Below are 21,764 nucleotides of genomic sequence, written 5' to 3'. Positions count from 1 at the left end.
TACAACGTACAATACGCATGCTCCGAATTCAGTACCAAGGCTGCCATGAAGTCAAGTATTGTAAGCTGACAGAAAGACCCCAGGTTTGTTACTGCTTGATTGTGAATTAGCGCCTGGTCTCTGTATATAGTCAGAAGCCTTTCGCTGCTGTCAAATGCTCTGTGAGTCCCACACTTAGCTGTGCAGCCCGTACAAGCTGTGAGCGCCAGGTTAAGAAGGTGGGCTTCTGGGTACAGAGTACTGGAAGGGGCCTCGCTGTGTGTGAGCAGGACCGTCTCTAGCTCTTACCTTCAGTCCTTGCTTGAGCTACTCTTTCGATTTGACATGTTTTCATGTCTTCTTTCCTTTTTCTTCCCTTCCTACTGTGCAGTCAGGCTTACCTCAATTCATGGTCCCCCTGCCTCAGCCTCCTTAGCACTGGGATTATGGGCACATGCCACCAAGCCTGGCTCACCAGTGACCTTTCCACTACTGCCATTTCACTCTGGCTCCCTGAGCTCATGTTTCTTCTCTGGACACATGCTCTCAAATCACTTCCCATAATAAAATTCTAATTCTAGATGTACACAAATATTCTCTGATCTGTCTCATGCCACTGCTGCCAGGTCCATCCTGAGTTTTACTTTTGAAGCTACTATTTGTAGAAGTCTTGAAATGAAACTACTGTTTTGACCTTAGAGAAATTTTTGAGCTTTAGCCAAACGGTCAGCGATAAAGACATCAGCTGGGCAACTCAGGTCTGTCAGGTTCCCCAACTTTCCCATTGTGGGCAGGAACTCATCTGGGGCTTGTTTATGTTTCTGGAGAGAGTGAGGCTCTGAAACATTTTTAAGGCAGTTCAGAAGAAACTCAGTACACCTCCAGTAGCGTTGACACACACATTGAGACCAGCTGAAGACTGAAGTGAACCAGCTTTGTAACATTCAACCTCTTCAATCCATTTCCAGCATTTCAGGTATGAAAAGTATTTTGTGCATTTCAGTGAGATTAATTCATATTTGGATAACAGTTTATAAACTGTTTTATTATACACTAAACTCATGCTGATGACAGCTCTGAAAAATCACTAAGATAAGTGACTCTTCCAGTGTCACAAATAAGGCAAGGCAGGGTGGTCAGGGAAGCCAAGTGGCTGGCTTATCACACTTCTGGTACGCTAGCAAATAGAAGAACCAGCCATGAATGGCTGACTCCTTCTCCAGGGTTTCCCATTGTAATAGTTCTAATTCCCTCTAGTTAAGAGCTTACACTCCTAATATGAGCCAGTGAAACCCTTTCAGAGGCCAGTTTTGTATGTTAAAAATATTTAGTCCAGGGATGGAGAGATGGCTCAGCAGGCATAAAACTAGCTCCACAAGCCTGATGACCAGAGTTGTACTGCAAATATTCTCAGCACTCCTCCAGTGAGATGGACCATGCAAAGTTCATGGACCAGCCAACCTGGAGCACACCACAGAGCAGCCTGGAGCACACTATAGAGAATCCTGGAGCACAGCACAGAGCAGCCTGGAGCACAGTACAGAGCAGCAACCAGAACAAGGAGACACCCTGCCTCACTGACGCTTCCCCAAAGTCCTCTGACCTGTACAGGTGCATGCACTGTGACACGTGCACACACACACACACGGACATAACATACACACACAAAATAAATTAAAAATGAAAAATAAAAAAGTTGTCTGGCTCTTTGAAGTCAGCATTAATTGACATTTCTGTGCTAAAGGTGCACAACTTGAGCCAGATTTGGTTCTTGATCCAAGGAGACAGACAGACAGACAATAACATCTACTCCCCAGCTGTAGCTCACATCATTTCAAAGCACTTTATCTTTGCTTTCCAACTCATTTCTAACACAGGGCTGGAGATGCCTGTCTTGTGTGAGATTATTAAAGCTGACTTTCCCTACCTTTCACACAGGCTCTTACTGTGTTGATCATGCTGGCTCCGAACTCCTGAAACCAAGCAACCCTCTTGCCTCTACCTCCCAAGTGGCTATGACTGAAGGCATGTGCCACCATACTGGTCTCAAAGAAGTAGCTTTGAGAGATTTTTGTAACAAATGTGCTTATAGCTTCAGAACCACTACTCCAGGGGGCACCATGGAAAATTTCCAACTGCTCCATGTGTAAGCTTTAGGGTTGTCTGTAAACCATCAGCATGATGCTTTGTACAAACAAAACAAAACAAAACAAAACAAAACAAAACAAAACACAACACAACATTCATTCCAAGGTTTTGAAACTTCAGAGTGAGCGTGCTGTTGGAGGCAGGAGCAAATCCAACATGACGCTGAAGCACATACGGGACTTGCACAGTATGCCTCCTCAGCCCCATGCTCTTAGAAGACGGCAGTGGAAGAGCATCTCTGTGATGAACTTGCATGGTCATCACATTTGGTAGTTGAGAAAATGAGAAGTGGGTTTGCTTAAAGTCACAAAGCAGTTGTGACCCAGCTAGGCCAGACAAGGCCCTCCAATTCCCATTCTGGAGCCCTATCTTGCCACCATGGAGAGGGCAAATGTCAAAGACAGGCTGCAGGTCTGCACTTCTCCCACCTGGCGGATGCACACAGGTTCATGGGTGAGAGGACTACATGTGAGCAACACCACAAGAGTAGCTCTCTGAGGACAAATGAAATCTCTTGGTCAGCTGTCTACCCTGATATGTCATGACCTGACTATTACAAGAGGCCAAGTAACAAGTGATTTACAAGTTGTTAACTCAGCCAGAAATATGAGAGGCCACGCACAGAGCAGGAGATTATATTTGCCTAGCTGCATCATGAGAGTCAGGATGTTGGGACACAGAAACACATAACAAACTCCTTGACCCAAGGACTAGAACCAGAGACAGTATTTAGTGCACAACACTATGACTCATGAAAGTGTGGTGCTGGTGCTGGTGCCGGACAGCTGTGGGTGCACAGAGACAGGTGTATTGCTAATAGGTGTGACAAGGTAGGAGTCAGAGTGTTGGCATCGCTCTAGCCCACTCTTGTAAGGAGAGGGAGCAAGTCCGACAAATGAGAGAAAAAAGAAGTCATTTTCAGCAGAAAAAAACAGGGTAAGGCCTGACAGTCTCGAGGCTTAACAGTCCTGTACAAACACGTTGTTGACTGTAAGTGAACACACCGAGAAATGAAGTTGGCAGACGGGACAGGTGGGCAGGACTTGGTGTGCTGTTATCAGGTTTGCATGTGCATAAAAACAATCAAGTACTTGAACTGATGGAGGGACATGGTCAGACTTCTGGCCACCCAAGACAGTCTCAGTAGTAGAATGAGAGAGACTTTGGAGCAGAGCACTGGAAGCAACAACCAGGGCAGAGCTGTCAGGGTTTGAGACTGAGCCTCTCCCAAAGGCTCATGTGCTTGGCCCACCCACAGTGCGTGGTACTATTTTTGGATGTTTGGCCTAGCTGGAGAAAGTGTGTGTGGGGGTGGGATAGTGTGTGTGCCCATGAGGGCTATAGGTGTTCTATGTAAGCTCCTCTTTCCCATTTTCTTTGCATTTTCTGCCAAGAACTGAAGAAAAGCCCATGCCACATGCTCTGCTCACCATGGCCAAGGAGCCATGACTGAACTTTTAAAACTATGAGAAGTCTTTCCTTTTCTAGCTGTTTGTCAGGGACTTGATCACAGGGGATAAAACACATGACTGTTTACTCTGCTTGCTGCTCTATCCCTGGCACTAGGACAGTGCTTACTATACAGCAAACCCTTGTAAAGGAATGTTAATTCAGAACATGTTGTTCTGGCAAAAAATCACATCTAAAGAACTTCAAGATCTGTGTGACCTGGCTGGAACATAAACATGCCTTAATCCAGGAAACACAGACAAGCAGGTCTGAGTGCCAAGGCCAGAGAATGAGGAGCCAGAAGAATAGAAAGGATTGCTGAAGTTAGTTTGAGGCCAAGCAGAACAATTCTGGGGCCGAGAGAAAAGCCAGACTGAATCAGTCAGCTTGGAGATGAGTTTAAGCCAGAACAACTGAGCTGAACCAGCCAGCCCAGAGCTCAGTAAGAACAAGTAAGGGGAGCTTATTCAGCAGTAAGTCTCAGAGGCTGAAAACATTTTAGGCCTAGGTTAGATTGTGCAGAGGGTAGAAGCTTCCAGGAGTAGGCCGAGGTTAGCTGATGGAGGCTAATAAGCTCATAGGCTAGTAAGCCTATAAGATGACAACTGAAGCAGGAAAATAAAAGTTTAATTTACAAACCCCACTGTTCATCTTGCTGCTAAGTGAATGAATACATGGTGAATAATACAAGTTCTTTACTCTTGAGAAAGGTTATTTAGAAGAGAAGGAAAACATGGGAAAAATGTCAGTACCATTTGGCCAATGCTGTGACAATCAGAAATGTGCTGAGAGAACAGACAGGAGGAAGCCTTACATCAGGCAGCCTTCTGGTATACCGTAATGCTAGATCTAAGCCTTGGGAGTGGAGCTGGAGTGAGCAGCATAAAGAGAAAAGGTGAGAGCAAAGTGCAAATCTTAGTGTGGATGCAAGGCTGAGCAAGGTAAGGGAGGAGGTAGTTTTCTGGAGACTCCTTCACAGTTTGGTGAAGTGTTTGGGCCTCTTCATTTAATAGTGTTTCTTTAAAAACACGTAATGCAAAACCCATAAAGAAATCCAATTATTCTGGGAGCTACCAAAACTTAGAACTTTGTGATATGAAAGTATATATTTTATTGATAAGAACTATCTGACAAGTGCTATAAGTTTAAAGAACTGGTAAGAATAAAATGATATTGAGATACTAAATGACACAGAGATGCTGATTTCTAGGGCTGTCAACAATGCAGGCACTGTTCTTAATAGATCTTTTTTTTTCCTCTCCAGTATCACAACAGTATTCCTAATGAATCTCCTGGGGGCATGCAGACCAGTGCCAAGAAGCCCCAGTCCTGGGTATATACTGAGGACCTAAGTGGGTAGAATGGAGGAGGAGGAGGAGAGCTGTGAGGAATTTAAAAATAGAACTATTTATTTGATGTGGAGACTGGATGATGGACAAGGAAAGAGAAGCACTGAGGTTGACACCTGGCTTTCGGGTCAGGAATTTAGGATCTGCAGTGTTTATACAATTGACAAAGTCGGCTTTAACATCAGAGAGGCTTTCATGTTACTTCTATAACTATCGACTAAGATAATTAACTATCCTTGTAGGTCTTGGCGTAATCTTAAAGCTCTGTGAAGACAGAGAGTGCCCTGAGGACCTGGACACCTAGGGAAAGTGTGCAGCGCATACCTTTCAAGCTCAAGTGCATCGCTCTTTCTACCAGGATACTGACTGCAAAAGTCCCATCCAACTCAGGAGGGCCCTCCTGGGCGAGGCATGCTTTTGCTGCAGGGCTGGTGCAGTAGACCTGGGTGGAGGCAGGAGACTTCTGGAGGACACAGGGTGGAGACAGCTGGAGCTCATTGTCCTTTCTGGGGAGCTGCTCAGACTCACTGTGGCTGCTGCAGTCCATGGAATCCTGCTCACGAGTGGGCTCAGTGTGTGCAGAGAGAGGGGAAAGAACCACATGAATGCGCAAAGCAGCTCCAGAGAGGTCAGAAGCATTTCTTCCAAACAGAGGATACACACCTGCAAGAGAATGGAGGCAAATATGCCCGGGTGAGAGAAAATAACTCAGAGGGTGCTTATGGGCCTCTCTGCTGTGACAGGACCACAGGTCTCAATACGCCTATTTGCAAAATGAATCTGAAGTTGGTATATAGAAACATTTTGTCCTTGCCCCTACTATGTCCAATAACATCCAATAGTAGCAAATGGTGACATTTCTGATTTGAAGCCAGAACCAAATGCTTTGCAGGCCAGGCAGTGTAGCTAGAAGACAGAATTCACACACCAGGGAAAACTAGGTAAAGGCAAGAGGAACCCATCTTCTCTTCTGCATGCATACAGGTCCCCACTTAGATGTCTCCCCACTGGAAGCTAGCCATTGCTCATATCAGCCTCTTTTACCATCTGAGAATGATCTGGCAACATCCCCAAGGATCCATTGGGGGAAAGCAGGAGGTGACAGCTAGCGGAGTCCTTTCTGCACCAGAATTTCAATAGGCCAATGAGCCTGTTGGGGTCATTCTCCAATTCTCAGTGGATTTGAACTTCACTGACTTGCTGGATCTTGAAATGAGATTGTACCTATAGTAGAAGTCATCAATAGCTTTTTTCTGAATCTCAAGGTCTGCTTTACTAGATTTAACCCTATTTGAGAAAAATGATGTTACCTGTCATAGCTGGCAATAAGACAGATTTTTTTTTTTTTTGTCTCTTTATAGCTCTTTTTCTTCTTGACACAAAGATCTCATGGCTCTCAAAAGTAGAAAATGAGTCACTATAGAGGGATGATGCCCACATGCAACTCAGTGGGTCCCTACCCTCAGAAAGTTTAAACAGTAGATGGAAACAGGTTGCCTGGCTGAGTGGATGTGGACTGACACATTTAAGAAACACATCAAACATCTAAGGCTTTTGTACAAGTGGATATAAGCCTTAAACTACTGGGATATGATAGACACACACAATCTGAAAAGTTCAATAGCCTCTTTGGAAACAGTAAAAAGGAGGGATTTGTGATGGAATTCTGACCCTTGACCTATATTCTGTGTCCCATTTTCTATTTTCTTCAGCAGTGAAGTTAAAAGCCTATCTTAGAAAAAAAAGTTAGTTCAAGAGAGCCTGGCTCACTTCAAAGACTTTCTCTAGTTTCTATAAAGTGACCTGAACTGGCCTAGATAAAATAGGGCATGTAGCATTTGATGAGACACTTCATAGGGACAGACTTATATCTGCTGGGTGTAAAAAGAACCAATGAATTTGGATAATCATCCAAACTCACTCATTTCTTCTTTTTTAGATCGGGCCATCTGCCCAACAAAAGGGTTAGGGCCATATACCTATAATTGTAGCACTTGAAAAGCTGAAGCAGAAAGATTTTGAGTTCAAGGCCAGTTTGAGATATATCACAAATTCTATGACAATCTAGAGTGTATCATGAGACCTTGTTTAAAAAACACCAAGCAAGCAAGCAAAAACAAAATCAAAACCCAAAACAAAACCACATTCCAACAAAAAAAGCAAGAAAAACAAAACAGAACAGAAGAAAGACAGGGTCATGACCTTATTTCTTTAACTGCAATTACAAGAGGCTTACAAGAAGCCCTGGGTTTGACGCTCAGTACCACATAAGTAAGATATGGCGGGCCACACTTGTAACCCCAGCATTCTAGCAGTAGAGGCAGGAAGAGCTGGAGTTCAAGGTCACCCTTGGATACATAGTGAATTTGAGGCAACCTTGGGCTATGTGATACACGACTCAAAAAAACACCAAAAAAATACTTAGTTGGCTAATTCAATTTATGCCAGTCACTAGACTCACTTTTCTAGAATGCAGAGCTCTGACTTCTCGTTCCAGAACCCATTGTAATAACTTGTCCTAGCTCTTGGAAGACCGGACAAATACTTCTGCCTTGATGGGACTAGTTATCTTGGGCATTGTTCTGGCTTTATCACAGTGCTTTGTAAATCTGTGCACAGGGGACTCAGAGCATCTGCAATACAGTTAACCGCTTCATGCCTCTCTGCCTTTACATTCATTCCTCCTCTTTGTTAGCTGGGTTTGGAAGTGCACACCTTTAATCCCAGTACTCCGGAAGCAGAGGCAGGTAGACCTTTGAGTTTGAGGCCAGACTGGTCCACAAAGTGAGTTCCATAACAGCCAGGGCTATGCAGACAGACCCTGTCTCAAACAAAAAGAAAGAAACAAAACACCTTTCTTTCCCCCTTTCCATTGTTTTCTCCTAAATCCTTTGCACCATCACTCCGGTTGAGATTCTGTCCTTTAATCAACCTTAAGGACCAAGAGCCCTCATAGTTCCACTGTACCACTGACAGATTTTTGGTTCTTACGCTTCATGTTCATTGTTCACAGTTGTATTCTACTGGATTAGAATATAGACACAATTAGGCTAGGAACTAACTCATCTCAATTCCCAGGCCAAGTGCATGCATTAAGCACCAGACGAACGTTTAAAATAAATGTATGCAGTGCGCTGCTTGCAAAATTTAACTTTGTCTTTCTGCCGTTGAATCAGTTTAGATCCATGCAGCTTTTCCATACAGCTCTAAGAGGTGCTCCCCAGAAAAGATGCACATCCTGAGAACGAGCCAGAGAAAAGGATATCCTCGGCTGGCAGGTATTCTTCTCAATGTAGCACATAAACTAGGTGCTATAGGCAGTCCCTGAAATGTACTCAACCTCCTTCTATACATGCTAGCTGCTGCTTACAATAATTTAGGCGCCACATTACAAGCACAAACCTGATGACTTCAGGTCCAGAGAAGGTGCTCAAACAATGAGTCAGACCTGAAACTTCACTCACCACTGACAGTTAGTGTCCTTGGTGATCTTCCCCCGAGTCTGGACAGGTCTACATAGGCTGAGCCAATCCAGCTGTCAGTATTGTGTGGCCTCTCTAAACTATCGTTGCCATATGCTCGCCACACTTGGACTTCTAACTTCTTCTCCCTGAAGTACCAAAGCAGTGACTGGTTCCGAGTGACTTCTGCTCTTTTGGATGCCTTGAAAATAACCAGGACCTGGTCTTTCTTTGCAGACTCCTTAGGTTTCCTGAGAGGGGTCCAAAAGGCTTCTTGACTGTACAGCTTGTAGCGAAGGTAGCAATATGTATTCTTATGAATGTTCTTATGGCCAGCAAGCAGCACACAGTGTAAAGGAAGCCAGAGTCTTGGGGTGGAGATGGTGACAGTGACTGGCACCTCTTCTTCCATCTTGACAAGATCCTTCAGGCTATTCTCAGAGCTCCAGCCCAGCAGCTCAGCGGCTTCCAATACCCGCTCTCTATCTCCAGGATGAGTGAAGGAAACAGCAATCTCCAAACCTCCTACGATCTTCTGCATGACCTCCAGGTGCTGAGGCAGGCCTTCATCTTCTGGTAAAATGACAGGGTACCATCCTGTGATTCCTTATGGGAATAAGAAAAGATTTCCAATCACTGCCTTCAAAGAGAAAAACACACATGCTCTTTATATCTCAGTTTCCCATTCCCCTGGCCCAATGCTGTAGAAACACACACACAGAATGAGTTGGGATCTTTCTCTGACCACTGAAAGGCAATGAGATTAGATAGGAAGAATAAGGCTAGGAATTGAAAGATCTGAGTTCTTCCTTTGGGTTACACTCCAAACTAGTGGTTTATTCTGGATAAGTCATTATAGAAGTCATAATTCTCATTTCTATATGGCACACATGGGAAAATTCACACTGATCTTATTTACTGAAGCCGTTATAATTGCTAAATGAAACAATGGTTGAGGAAGTGCTTTAAAGAGAAGTGTTATAGAAATATGAAATGTTACCATGGTATTGTGAGTGCACAGAAAGGGAATGGAACAAGTCAAGTATTCTGGGGTCCTGTTCCAAGCTGCATCTGTCTGTTCAGGACTTCATGTGGTCATCTTTATTCCATTTGTAGTGGAGGACAGGAGAGTGGAAATAATGGGTAGATGCTTACGAGATTTCAAATTCTGCTACTCAATAGCTATGAGGTTTTGGCAAATAACTTCTTTGAGCTCAACTTCTTATCTGCCAGATGAAAATAGGGCCTCTGTATGCTGAGGTTTATCGTGGGGCTCAAACAAACCTGTGGAAGTATGTTACAACACACTATGTATGCAGAGGTACTGCCACTGTCTTCTCATCACATCACCGTCTTTCCTAAAGTACCGTGAGCATAGCCCCTGTGACTGGGACAGGCCTTCGAATGCCTCAGAGAACTGTGAGGTACCTGGTGAGTTCACAGCATGTCTTAGGGGCAGGCTTCCTTGTATATTTTGCATGGGAGCGAGACAAGATCAGCTCATCGAGAGCAGATTAGCATGTGATTACTCAGGATCCTTACCAGAACTCTTGACCAGCAGATCTTTGGTTGGAACCTTTACTACTCCAAGCAGATAATCCTTGCATGTCTGGATGCTGACTATATCACTGACTGTTAAATGAAGCAAAAATGAGTCGTTACTGAAGCCTGTTTACCGCATACTCCTAGAACACTTCACTTCTATCCATGAGTCAGGGCTGAACTGATGCATTAGGGATTATACTGCTTACACCTCAGAGTCCAAATGTCCTTCAGACTTTTGAACCAAATTTTCCTTTTCACGTACATGGGAAAGGAGCACAGAACTCACAATGAGCATGCATCCATTCTTCATTTAGAGTTTGCCATTAACATTTGAACACAATTGCTGTTTCCCTTTATATTCTTTCATACACATTTCATGTGCTCATTTTTGCTATGTCCTTTAGAAGTTGTAAAGATTATGAGTCCTGTTTCTCAACTTTTCAAGCTATCTCCTGGAAGGAATTTGCCATCCAAAACAGAGCCCCATTTGAGTCTGAGGGTGATGAGCCATTTGGTGCTTACCTGACTTGGTATTTTCATGATAGATAGCAAAAATAATTTCTGCAAACTCTAATAGCTCTGCCAGAAAACAGGCTTCTCCACTACAGTGCTGAGTCACTAGGCTGCATGGAAACTCAATGTGATGGGAGAACTCAGGGCAGAAAGAACAGGCCACAGGGCGGGTTCGGCGCTGTTCCCCCTTGGGCAGGAAGGAGAGATGAGTGGTGACAGAAGCATTGACTCCGACGGTGGCACTGAACTGTAGAGCGGGTTCCTGCTCAGCCAAGGCCCTGTGGGAACAAGACAGAAAATGAGAAGAGACCACAGCTTTTATGAGAACTCAGCTTGCACGCCCAGGAAATAGTTCTTCTACTGTCCCAAGATCCCAGAATGCTCATCAACTTCCCTATCTAGGCTTCCGGCAGTGCCACAACATGCTTTCTTTCTCTTTCCCGAGACAGGGTTTCTCTGTGTAGCCTTGGTGTCCTGGACTCTCTCTGTAAAACAGACTGGCCTCGAACTCACAGTGATCCACCTGCCTCTGCCTCCCTGCGTGCTGTGACTAATGGCATGCGCCACTGCACTAGCTCACAATGTACCTTTTTAGTAACTTAGGTCTGACAACAGCATATTTGCACGGACTGGTCCTAAAGAGGAGTAGATACTGACATTAAAACTTGTTATCATATGTATTAGTTTCCCTATTCTGTAACACATTTCATAATGTATTTAGCATATTAATATAGAAGTACCTGAAGATAATTTATACATAAAAAGCACACAATTTGAAAATAAACTAACTTTTAAGTTAAAATGCTCAGTTAAAACTGGGAGACTACTGCTACCTACAATGGGAAACTTAAAAGTTTTAATGTAGGGAGTAAAGATCGCCCTGAAGGGCTGGACACAAGGTTACCCTGTCATCGTGATAAAGTGAGACAAAAACTAGACTTTTTTTTTTTTTTTTTTTTTTTACAATTTTGTTTTAGAATACACTATAGCAAGATCACTCTGTGAACCTAACACTCCTGCTTAGACTAGGGCGGCCTTTGTAGCATAACAAGCTCAACTTTAACTCTAGTCTTGCCTTCCCTCCTTCTGGATAAAACTTACTGAAAAAGCAATGCAGTAAAGTCATGGTCCTTTTTGCCCTTTCCCAGAAGAGGGACTCCCAGCTGGATGCTCCAAGCCCTGGGTGGCACCTTCTTACTAAGTCATTCTCTGCTTCCCCCTGGTGTTTGCTTCCTGCCATCGCAATGAGCAGTAAACCCAATTTGTTCAATGAAATTGATTCCTGTAATCTTGGTGCAATGCCCTTAGTGTCTTTTGTTATTGGCAGATTAGTATTACCAATTTTATTGCTTGGATATTTGGGGTCAAAAAGGCTCAGCAATTAGGAGCACTTGCTGCTTTTATTGAGAGAACCCTGGTTCTGTTCCTGGCACTCACATTGAGTGACCCACAACTGCCTATAAGAAGTTCAGATACCTTCTTCTCCACTGGTACTTGAATGCACATGGTGGGTGCACGCAGGCGCGCGTGCAAAATCTAAAATATTGCGCATTTTTAGCACATTTTCATTTATTTTTGTGTGTACACTCATGGAGGTCAGAGTATAACTTGGATGAGTTGGTTCTCTCCTTCCATATGGTGTATCCCAGGGACTGAATTCAGATCAAGGCTTGGCAACAAATGCTTTAACCCACTGAGCCATTCTGCTGCCCCCAAAAGTATTTTAACAAACACTAGGATGCCACTGGATACTTACTGAAAGTCTACTTGGAGAGTTTAGTAAGGAGTGGTTTACTTTATCAGCTGTCACATGGGCAGTAACCCAGTAAAGTTCAAGGTGAACAATCTGACTCAGTCACGAAAAGAGAAGAGTTGGTGAGAACTTGCCTTCTTCCTGAAGTCATTTCTGAAGTGAGCTAGTTCAAGGCAGGAGCCTGAGCTACTTCTGTTACTGCCCATTGCTGCTAGAGCTCATCCATGTGGCATGTGGGATGCAGAAGATTTCAGCAAGTGTCTAACTAGAGGAACTGACAGTCTAGTGTGGGAAAATGTATGCCCAATAGAGACAGAGCAGCATGTGTTACTACCCAGGTGCTAAAAGTAAGGGAGGGCTGTAGAGATGCTACAAAATCATTAAGGAACTAAGAGTTTAAACAGCTAAGAAGAAGAATGTTTAAGGCCAAGAGAAACAACAGCAAAGACCTGAAGGAGGCAGCCACACAGTTCCTCTACAGAGAGAGACTGGGCAAATAAACAGCAAGACAATGGACCTGAGCGGGGAAACGAACTTAATGTGTGGAGAAGCAACAGTGGGCCAGTGATTGGAGTGGAAGAAGCAGAGATTCCAAAGATAACAGAAACCTTACAAACTGCAAAGACTGTGGCTTTCTTTTAGTAGACACATGGTCATGGTTGGAGTTAGTTTTAACAGGTCATTATATTGAGAACAGACGGAAGGGTACAAGATGGAAAAACAGGAGTGATACTCAGAGATGGGCATATGTGATCACAAGTTTATGAAGGACATGCAGCAAGCACACAGCACGGTTTCAGTGTGCAGAGCATAACCATGGCAGTAGGGGGCTGAAGAGGGGAGAACACACAGTTGCTGCAACGTGACAAAGCAGATTCACAGTGACAGTGCCAAGAGTCTGCAATTTCAGTGATGAAATTCTGAAAGGCTTTAACGGAAAGTCATGGTTAGTGAAATGGAGCATTTTCACCCACGCGGGAGTGCCATGCTGTAGACCATAGCACAGGGAGGTCTTAGCCAGCCACCCACACGGGAGCATGATGTGGTGCTGACTGCAGCACAGGAAGGTTTAAAAAGCACTTTTCTAGGTGGACTTACTTGGCTGCCGCCTGCAGACCACAGGCTCTGATAATCTGGACTGAGATGGAGACAGCTCGGGCAGCAAGAACTCCCTCTGTTGTTCTTGGACTACGCAGGTACCTCACACCCACATCCAGCAAACCTGATGAATGAGAAGAGGAAGAAAAAGACTACCAGGTTAGCGGGAAGGCGCTCCTAGCCGGGGCAGCAGGAGAAGGCTGGCTGCAATCACAGTGAGTGACAGAAAAGACCTGTCCGCAGTCTGGGAAATGTGTATTGTGTATCCTGTAACCACATGTCGTCTTTTCTGAAAGTCTTCCATACTGCAGCCTCATTCAAAGACAGCTTTAAGGGGGAACTCAAGAAGCCGAATCACGGGCGCGCAGAAGGAACAACTCAATCTTAATTAAGGCAAGATAAAACTTTTGGTTTGGCAGATACTCTGTTGACAAGTATCACAGTAATTTGGCTTAGAAAGCTAATTTTGATAATCTTGCAGGATGGATTGCCTTTCTGGAAACCATCAGCTTGTAATTCTATTTAAAGTGCTAACTAAATTCTTGTTACGCTCTTTGGAGCTCTATATCTATCTATCTATCTATCTATCTATCTATCTATCTATCTATCTATCTATCTATCTATCTATCTATCTATCATCTGCCTGTCTGTCCATCTATCATCCATCATCCACCCACCCACCCACCTACCTACTTACCTACCTACCTATCTGGGGTGAGGAGTGGTTAAGTGTGGAAGTCAGAGGACAACTTGTGGGAGTTGGTTTTCTCCTTCTACCAAGTAGTTCCTGGGGACTGACTCAGGCTATCAGACTTAGCAGCAGATGCTGGGCCATCTTGCTAGCCTTAATTTAACTTTCTCTTGGGGCTGGAGAGATGGTTCAGCATTTGTTGCCCTTGCAGAGGACCCAAGTTCAGTTCTTAGACCCATGTGGAGGCTCACAACTGCCTGTAATTCTAGTTTCAGATGATCTGATGCCCTCTTCTGATTTCTGAGGGCAGTGCACGCATATGGCACAGATACATATGGATAGGCAAAGTATGAATACTCGTAAATAATCTTAACTCCCACAAATGTTCTCTCCTCACATGTGTGCACACACACATCAACAAAGGTTTTTTTAAACCTTCTCCCTTACAGTCAATTTCCAATCCAAGCTAATTCTATCCCAACAACTCCACTTATGCTCACGTTGGCTTAGAATAATTTTCTAGTGCACCTAAAAAGTACTTAGCATTTATACTATAAAGGCTTTTTAAATGCTTAAGATTTCAAGGTAAAATGAGACAAGCAGCATTTATACAGAGTCCACAGAACTGTGAGTTTCCTAAAATTACGTCAAACATTGCAATATATATTCTACACTCATCTTTCTAAGAGAGGGTGAGACTCATAGTTCTCATCAGAGACTCAAAAAGGTAAAAGCCCCTAAAGTGAAGACTCATTAATTCAGAAGAAATAGGATATTTCTATACACTGACTTTGAAAAGGAAAATCATAGCAAGTCTGCAGTCACCTGACGACTGGCTCTGCAACTCTGTGCTGCTCTCAAGTCTGGGGGTTAACGGGAGGCTGAAGCTCTGCATTCCCATGTCTTCACGGCGCTGCATGGCTACCATGGCACAGATCCTTGATAATGGCAAGGTTCCTTTTGCAACCATCTGGTCCCTTACGTTAGGGTAATAGTATCTGAAAACCACAAAAGCACACGATGCCAGCTGGAATAATTAGGTGGATGAATAGCGCAGTCTGCCCTAGTGATCAGTTTTAGTAGCTGGTTATCCTTGAGGTCAGCTGTTTTAGATTGGTGGTACATGGCGGGGGCTGGACTGGCTGGATACACTGCCAGTGCAGGATGCCTTATAACTAGGCACTTCCTTCCGAGACGGGTGACTGGGCTATCTATACTGTACCTGCACCAGATTTCAAACTGGACTCCACCTCCAGGCACCAGTCCCTGGGAGGAGAAGGCACTTAGCAGCAGCCTTTGCACTGGAATTTCAGTTGGCAACAGGAGAGTGTGATGGTGCTCGCTATTAAAGATGGGATCTGGGACACACAGTGTGGTTGAAGTTCTGAAGGGCTTCAGAGTAATTCCTTTGGGAAATAAAAGAAGTTGAGAATATCTAACCGATCAGTGAATGCATTATATTTACAGCACATTGACATATATATATATGTATAGTATTCAAGTACTTCGTGAGAGCACAGATGAGGATGTGGATACCTTGAAGGTATTAAAGTCAGTCCCAGATCTGCTACAACCTGCATCTTTCAACTAACATTTCTCTGTGGCTCTGGTCCAGTACATACCATGACAAACTTGATCAGATCCCTTTTCTGGTGGATAGTATATGAGGGTTCAAATTTTCTATGTCCTCTCAAATAGTTATTAGTCCTTTACACAATCATACCAGTCTCTGTGAGTAGGAGTTTTCAAGAAGGGTTTGATTTGCATTCCTTAAAAGACTGATGATGCTCAGTGTTTGGCTATAATTTGTTTCCCAAAACCTCAAGTGCTGGAGATGCAGCCTCTAGTGCAGCTATGCTGTGAGGTGGAGGCTCTGGAGGGAAGTGCTCAGGCCACTCATGGTGGCCTCTCTCAGAAAGATTACTGCTAGTCTTTGGGACTAAATTGGTCTTTCCAAGAGTAAACTGGTACAAAGTGATACAACCCCAAGGGTTTGGGCCTTCTAGCACACAGCTTTCTGATTTGGCTTATTCATCATTGTGACACAGGCAAGGGGGGCCACAGTAAAGGCCAAAGCAATGGGGAACACGCCACCTCTAAAACTGACTAAAATAACCTCTTTTATTTTCTATTTTGTTCTATCACCAAAACAGACTAATATAGTATTTTTCTAAGGGCTTATTAGTTATTTGTATATCCCTGGATAAATTTCTATTCAGCTCTTAGCCAAGTTTTGTTTTGTTAAACCCAGGGACTTATCTATGCTGGCTCTGTGATCAACTGATGAGCTCTGACACCAGACTATTCGGAGACAGTCTCACATCAAGTTGTCCAGACTGTCCATGAATGTGATCTTACAGTCTAAGTTTCCCAAGAAAAAATTTTTTGAGATCTCATGTAGCCTAGGCTATCTTCAAACTTGCTATGCAGCCAAGGATGACACTGATCTTTTGAACCCCATCTTCCACCTCCCAAATGCTGGGATTCTGTGTGAGCATCACCATGTCTGACTTATGTGGTGCTGAGGATCAAACCTAGACCTTTGTGCATGCTAGGCAAGCTCTCTGCCAATTGGGCTACATCCTGAGCCCTGGTTTATTAAAAACCGTTTTAAGAGTTTATAATATATTCTGCATATAAGTCTCTTCTTTGAACTCTAAAATATTGGTAACACCTGGTAGCCAGACATGCAGAATGATGAATATTCCTTCCTACTGGATGAGATCAAACAAGGCAAGACCTGCCTTCTTGAGTTAGTTCTTGGAGAGATCAGAATGGACAGAGATGAAAAGGGGAGGGCAGTATAGTGAAAGAAACTATGGCTCTGGGTCTACTAGGTCTTTTTTTTTTTTTTCTTGAGATGGGGGTTCTCATAAGGTATCTCAAGCTGGCCGTGAGTTCTCAGTCGTCCTGACTCTGCCTCCCAAGTGTTGGGATTACACATGTGTAGCACCATGGTTATCAGGGTTGGAATCCTAAACTTGACACTTGTTAATGAGGTAGATCCAGGCATGTCACCTAATGTTCCTGAAGTTTGTTTTCTCTTTAGCAGAAAAACAGACTAAAGTCTACCCAGAAAAGTAGCTTGTAAGGGTTATGATTATGATCTATATGAGGCAGTTATGTATGCAGACATTACTAGTTCCTCAGAAACAATGGTCCCACATCTTCAACCCCTAATGTATTCATAATGACTTTGTAAAGCATGACTGCCACAAAATCTCTCTCTCTCTCTCTCTCTCTCACACACACACACACACACACACACATAAGCAAATAAGCACGTAAATAAGAACTAACATGTAAATAACTGGTAGGTTTAGGGAAAGAGTACACAGAAATTCTTTGTACTATACAAGTGTTCTTTAAATCTGAATTGTATCAAAATTAAAGAATTATATGAATCCAGGCTGGAGAGATGGCTCAGCAGTTAAGAATGCTGGCTGTTCTTTCAGAGGTCCCGAATTCAATTCCCAGCAACCACATGGTGGCGTTCAACCATCTGTAATGAAATCTGATTCCCTCTTCTGCTGTGCATTAAAACAGTGTTCATATACATAAAATAAATAAATATGGATCCACGCTTTGCTACTTGTTTCCACAGTGGAAATGCTGAAGCAATGGTCATAGATACCTGGAAGACACTGCGTGAGAAACCTGCCCACACCTTCCAACACCAGAGATGAGGGAAACCCTGGCGCCTTCTCTGACTCAACACAAACAGCAAAGTACATCAAGAAAAGGTATAGTGTATGAGTGTATTACCCCATGTTGTTAATGCACATGAAAACATACTATGAATACTATGACACTGTCAAAAAAGTAATTAGTTAAAAAGCAAAACAAAAATTTATCTCTTATGTCACTATCTAGGTAATACTGGGAACAACTAACAAAAAATCCACCCAGGAAAAGAACCAAATACAACTGAGAAGATGTGGTCTTCCAGCCTACCATTTTCAAGGAAGTCAGGCCCTTGGAGCACACTGGGTTGGAAGTCTTGGAATGGGAAATAGTACTGGACGTAACAGTCTGCTTCTCCCCACACTGTTGCCTGAAGGGGCACGAGTCCTTTAACCATCACCACATGGAACTCAAAGCGGTGCTCCATCAATTGGTTTCCCTGGTTTTCTGGCTATGAAAAGAAACAGATTCTGGTGAGCTTTAAAGGTGAACCTGTTTAGAATACCCCCACTTGTCTATGAAAAGACCTAATAGAAATCTATGCACAACTTTCACAACTGCTCAGTGTAACGAGAACAAGCAGGACTTTCCCTAGGCTGCAAGACTGAGTCAATGTTGCGAAGTCTGTAAGTATGATTCAGTGCATGAACGGAACAAAGAAAGATGACTTCAGCTGCAACAAATGCTGAAAAGGAGATAAAATTCAACATCTGTTGTTCCTAAGAACACAGATGTGCTCAGAGACACAGAACAGGACATCACTTCCTTCGTGTGTGGAACAAGCAGGTATTAAGGGTTACTTCTCAATAAGCTGGGGTGACGCTGAGCCTTGGAGAGGCACTGGACACATGGCTGCTGCAGGCATGGCCTCACCCCGCTCCTGCGTGCTCACTCTCTACCACAGCCACGCACTGAATCCGTACTTCCCTAGTCTCGGCTGCTTAACGAAAGGAATGGTGACTGCAGCCCAGGTCAGAAGCTGCCTGACCCTGCAGCCCATGTTCTACACAGCCGCAGCAGATACTAGCAACCAGTTAGCATAAATGTCAAAGGAAGAATTTAGGCTTCAAGTAAGAGCAGGACTGTAGGTTTTAAATAACATCCTAATTACAAATCTAATAAATCTACAGGAGACTGCATTATTTGTTTTGAAATGCAAAAACATATGTAAGTAATACTGGTTCAAAAGTTCCCTTTGCGAAACAGAAAAATTACAATTTGATCAATGGAGGAAAAAAGTGGCAGAGTGGAGCCCCCTTAAGAGTCATGACAGACAGCACCTAAATTTGGCCATACGTTCTTAGAGCAACTTAACAATTTGGTCCTGCAGATGCTGACCTGGATGAAAGACAGTATAAGATGTTAACAGTTATATGTTTAGATATCAGGCAGATAGATCTCCCAAGGATTTCCTACATGAACATCGCTTAAGAATCACGCTCTAACTTTCATTATGAATTGAATAGATTTCTGAGTCTATGCTGCAACCTGAGAGTCACACACCTGAGAATATTACAGGTTCTTCTTTATCTTTGTTTTTTATGTAATTTTCAGTCAGCAAAAATCCCAATTTATCCCAGGCAATTAACATGACTTTGATTTTGTTTTATCACTCATAAAAAAATGACAAAACCCACTGTATGCAGCTGTTATGAAATTAAATATTGAAATATGGGCCAATATGCTTTCTCAATTGCACAGCAATGTAGGAAATTCTTGGTTACTGGTGAAAACAAGGCACTTCACTGTCACTTTACCACATGGATTCATCAACAAACAAGGTAAGGTTTTACAGCCCTGTGTCTGGGTGCACTCTCTGCCTCTCCTAAGACAATTTAGTACCCTGGAGGATTAATCCTTGGTTGTCTAGACAGATTTTCTTTTTTGTGGTACATAAAAACCAGTCTTTTATACACTAGGTAAGTTATTAAAGATTTGTTTATATTTTATGTGTATGGGTATCTAAGTATGTATGCACTCCACATGTGTGTAGGGTGGTGGATCATCTGGAAGCAGAGTTATGGGACTTGTGAGCTGATGTACATTTTGGGAACTGAACCTGAGGCTTCTGCAAGAGCAGCAAGTGCTCTTAATCACTGAGCCATCTCTCTAGCTCCAAAAGGCTTGTGTGAGTGTATGTGTGTGTGTACATGTGTGTTCTGAAACAAACTCTGATGTAGCAGCCCAGGTTGGCCTTGAACTTACTATATAGCCAAGGATATGAGTGTTTAAGTCCCGTTTCTACCTTCCAGGTGCTGGGACTACAGATGCGTGCTGCCGCTCTTGGCTCTGTGCAGTCCTGGTGACAGAACACTGGGGTTCGTGAGTGCTGGGTAAGCACTCCACTAACTGCTGTGTACTCGGCATACTAGGTTAGGCCTTTATCATGAATTACATCCCTAATCCTAGGTTTTGCTTATAAATTCAAAGAGCCAACAGGGAGATAAAGACCATTTAAGATATAAGCGAAGAATACCAACAACTCTGATTTAAAACAAGTGTTTGTGGGGCTGGAGAGCTAGCTTAGGGGGCCTGTGGTTGTAATCCAAGTGCTCAAGAGGCAGAGACAGGTGGACCCTGTTCACTGGCTAGTCAACCTGATTGTTGAGTACCAGGGCCACTGAAAAAGTCTGTCTTAAAAAAACCAAGGTAGAGAGGGCTGGAGTGATGGCTCAGTAGTTAAAAGCATTGGATGCTCTTCTAGAGGTCAGGGTTTGATTCTTAGCACCCACACAACAGCTCATAATGTCTGTAACTCCAGCTCAAGAGGTCTGATGACTTCTTTGGACCTTTTCTGGCACCAGGTAAACACATGATGCACAGATGTACATGCAAGCAAAACAGCCATATATATCAAATGAAAAAATTATTAGAAAATTAAAGAGCAATAGAGAAAAACACCCAGTGCTGATCTCTGGCCTCTACCTGAACAAACCTGTGCACGTACCTACATACATATAACACACACACACACACACACACACACACACACACACGGTAGAAGGCTGCTAAAGATGACATTTGAGTTTAAGTACTGGCTGCTGTACGCATGCACACACAAGCACTTACACAGATAAAGTACACGTGTGTACACATCCCTTCCCTCACATAAAATAAAGCAAGTGTTATCGTGCAAGTTATACTGTTTACTGGAGCCTTTTCACTGGGTAATGGTTTCACTAAATGTGTAAGGGAAAATGAGAGTTTGCTGGATCATTACCATGGCAACAGATGCTACAGGTGGCTGGTCCAGGAAATGGGCTGGCCTAGGGCTGAAGGGAGGAAATGTTCCTTCTTCACTCTTTAATCTTTGTAGCGTCATTATCTGATCTGAAGAACCCATGGCTAAAAAGACTCGAAGACTCCCATTTTGTTGGCCTGAGAACACATCAATCACAGGCATATAGCTGTCGACAGCAACAACTGGGTACTTGGCATCAAGCAGCAGGCGAGAAATCTTGGGGTCTCTAGGCAGTAAGACATTGTGAATGAGCAAATAACAATCATCAGTCATGTCAGAATCCTTAAATGGCTCATTTTCTCAGCTTCTTAGAAATGGACTAATAACCAGAAAAGTAAATTAATAAATTAAAAATAAAAATAAAAGATTCTGTCAGTTACCAAACTAAAATTACAAGGCAGGTAAATTCAATCAGCAGTAATTACAGGGCTGGTAATGTGTCCAATTTATCTCTGTGCCATGGTGGCACCACGTCCAGTGTCTGCAGTGGAACAGTACTTTAGAGGGGGCTTGCTGAATTGTCCTCACAACAGGGTTGTTAGCACTAAACTGAGAAAGCCCATGTAAAATGCCAGCCTCAGTACTCGGTACACAGCAAATCCTCATAAACTGGTAGCTACTACTATTTTGTACTTGATCAACAAATAATGGAATCTAATGAGCTAAGAAGGGAAGTGAAGGAAGGATACAAGTCAGATGAATTTCACAACTGAAAAAAGAGGTGGTGTGTGTATGTGTGAGCTGTGTACATAGTGGTGGTGGTGCGAGCTGAAAGGCTAGAACAGATGACGACCATGTCACCCAGCAGTACCTCCTCAGCCTGGTTAGGTTCAATGTTCCCGTCATAAGTTCT

At 43.4% G+C, this 21,764-nt stretch overlaps 1 protein-coding gene across 1 annotated transcript in view; it reads right to left on the bottom strand.

Moving 5' to 3' along the window:
* C2cd3 (C2 domain containing 3 centriole elongation regulator) overlaps nt 1-21,764 on the bottom strand; it is a 93,656-nt gene that overhangs the window by 32,356 nt on the left and 39,536 nt on the right. Inside the window, exons 16-24 of the mRNA XM_055623307.1 lie at nt 20,891-21,137; nt 17,941-18,121; nt 15,209-15,392; nt 14,812-14,984; nt 13,296-13,419; nt 10,454-10,722; nt 9,929-10,018; nt 8,390-8,992; nt 5,250-5,588 (exon numbers count right to left, since the gene is read on the bottom strand). Coding sequence (XP_055479282.1) covers nt 5,250-5,588; nt 8,390-8,992; nt 9,929-10,018; nt 10,454-10,722; nt 13,296-13,419; nt 14,812-14,984; nt 15,209-15,392; nt 17,941-18,121; nt 20,891-21,137 — 2,210 coding nt within the window. The remainder of the gene's footprint in view (nt 1-5,249; nt 5,589-8,389; nt 8,993-9,928; nt 10,019-10,453; nt 10,723-13,295; nt 13,420-14,811; nt 14,985-15,208; nt 15,393-17,940; nt 18,122-20,890; nt 21,138-21,764) is intronic.

The sequence above is a fragment of the Psammomys obesus genome, unplaced genomic scaffold, assembly GCF_907164565.1.
Source record: "Psammomys obesus unplaced genomic scaffold, mPsaObe1.curated_primary_1811, whole genome shotgun sequence".
In the NCBI taxonomy this organism is placed as follows: domain Eukaryota; kingdom Metazoa; phylum Chordata; class Mammalia; order Rodentia; family Muridae; genus Psammomys; species Psammomys obesus.
This window is presented reverse-complemented; position numbering and strand designations above follow the sequence as displayed.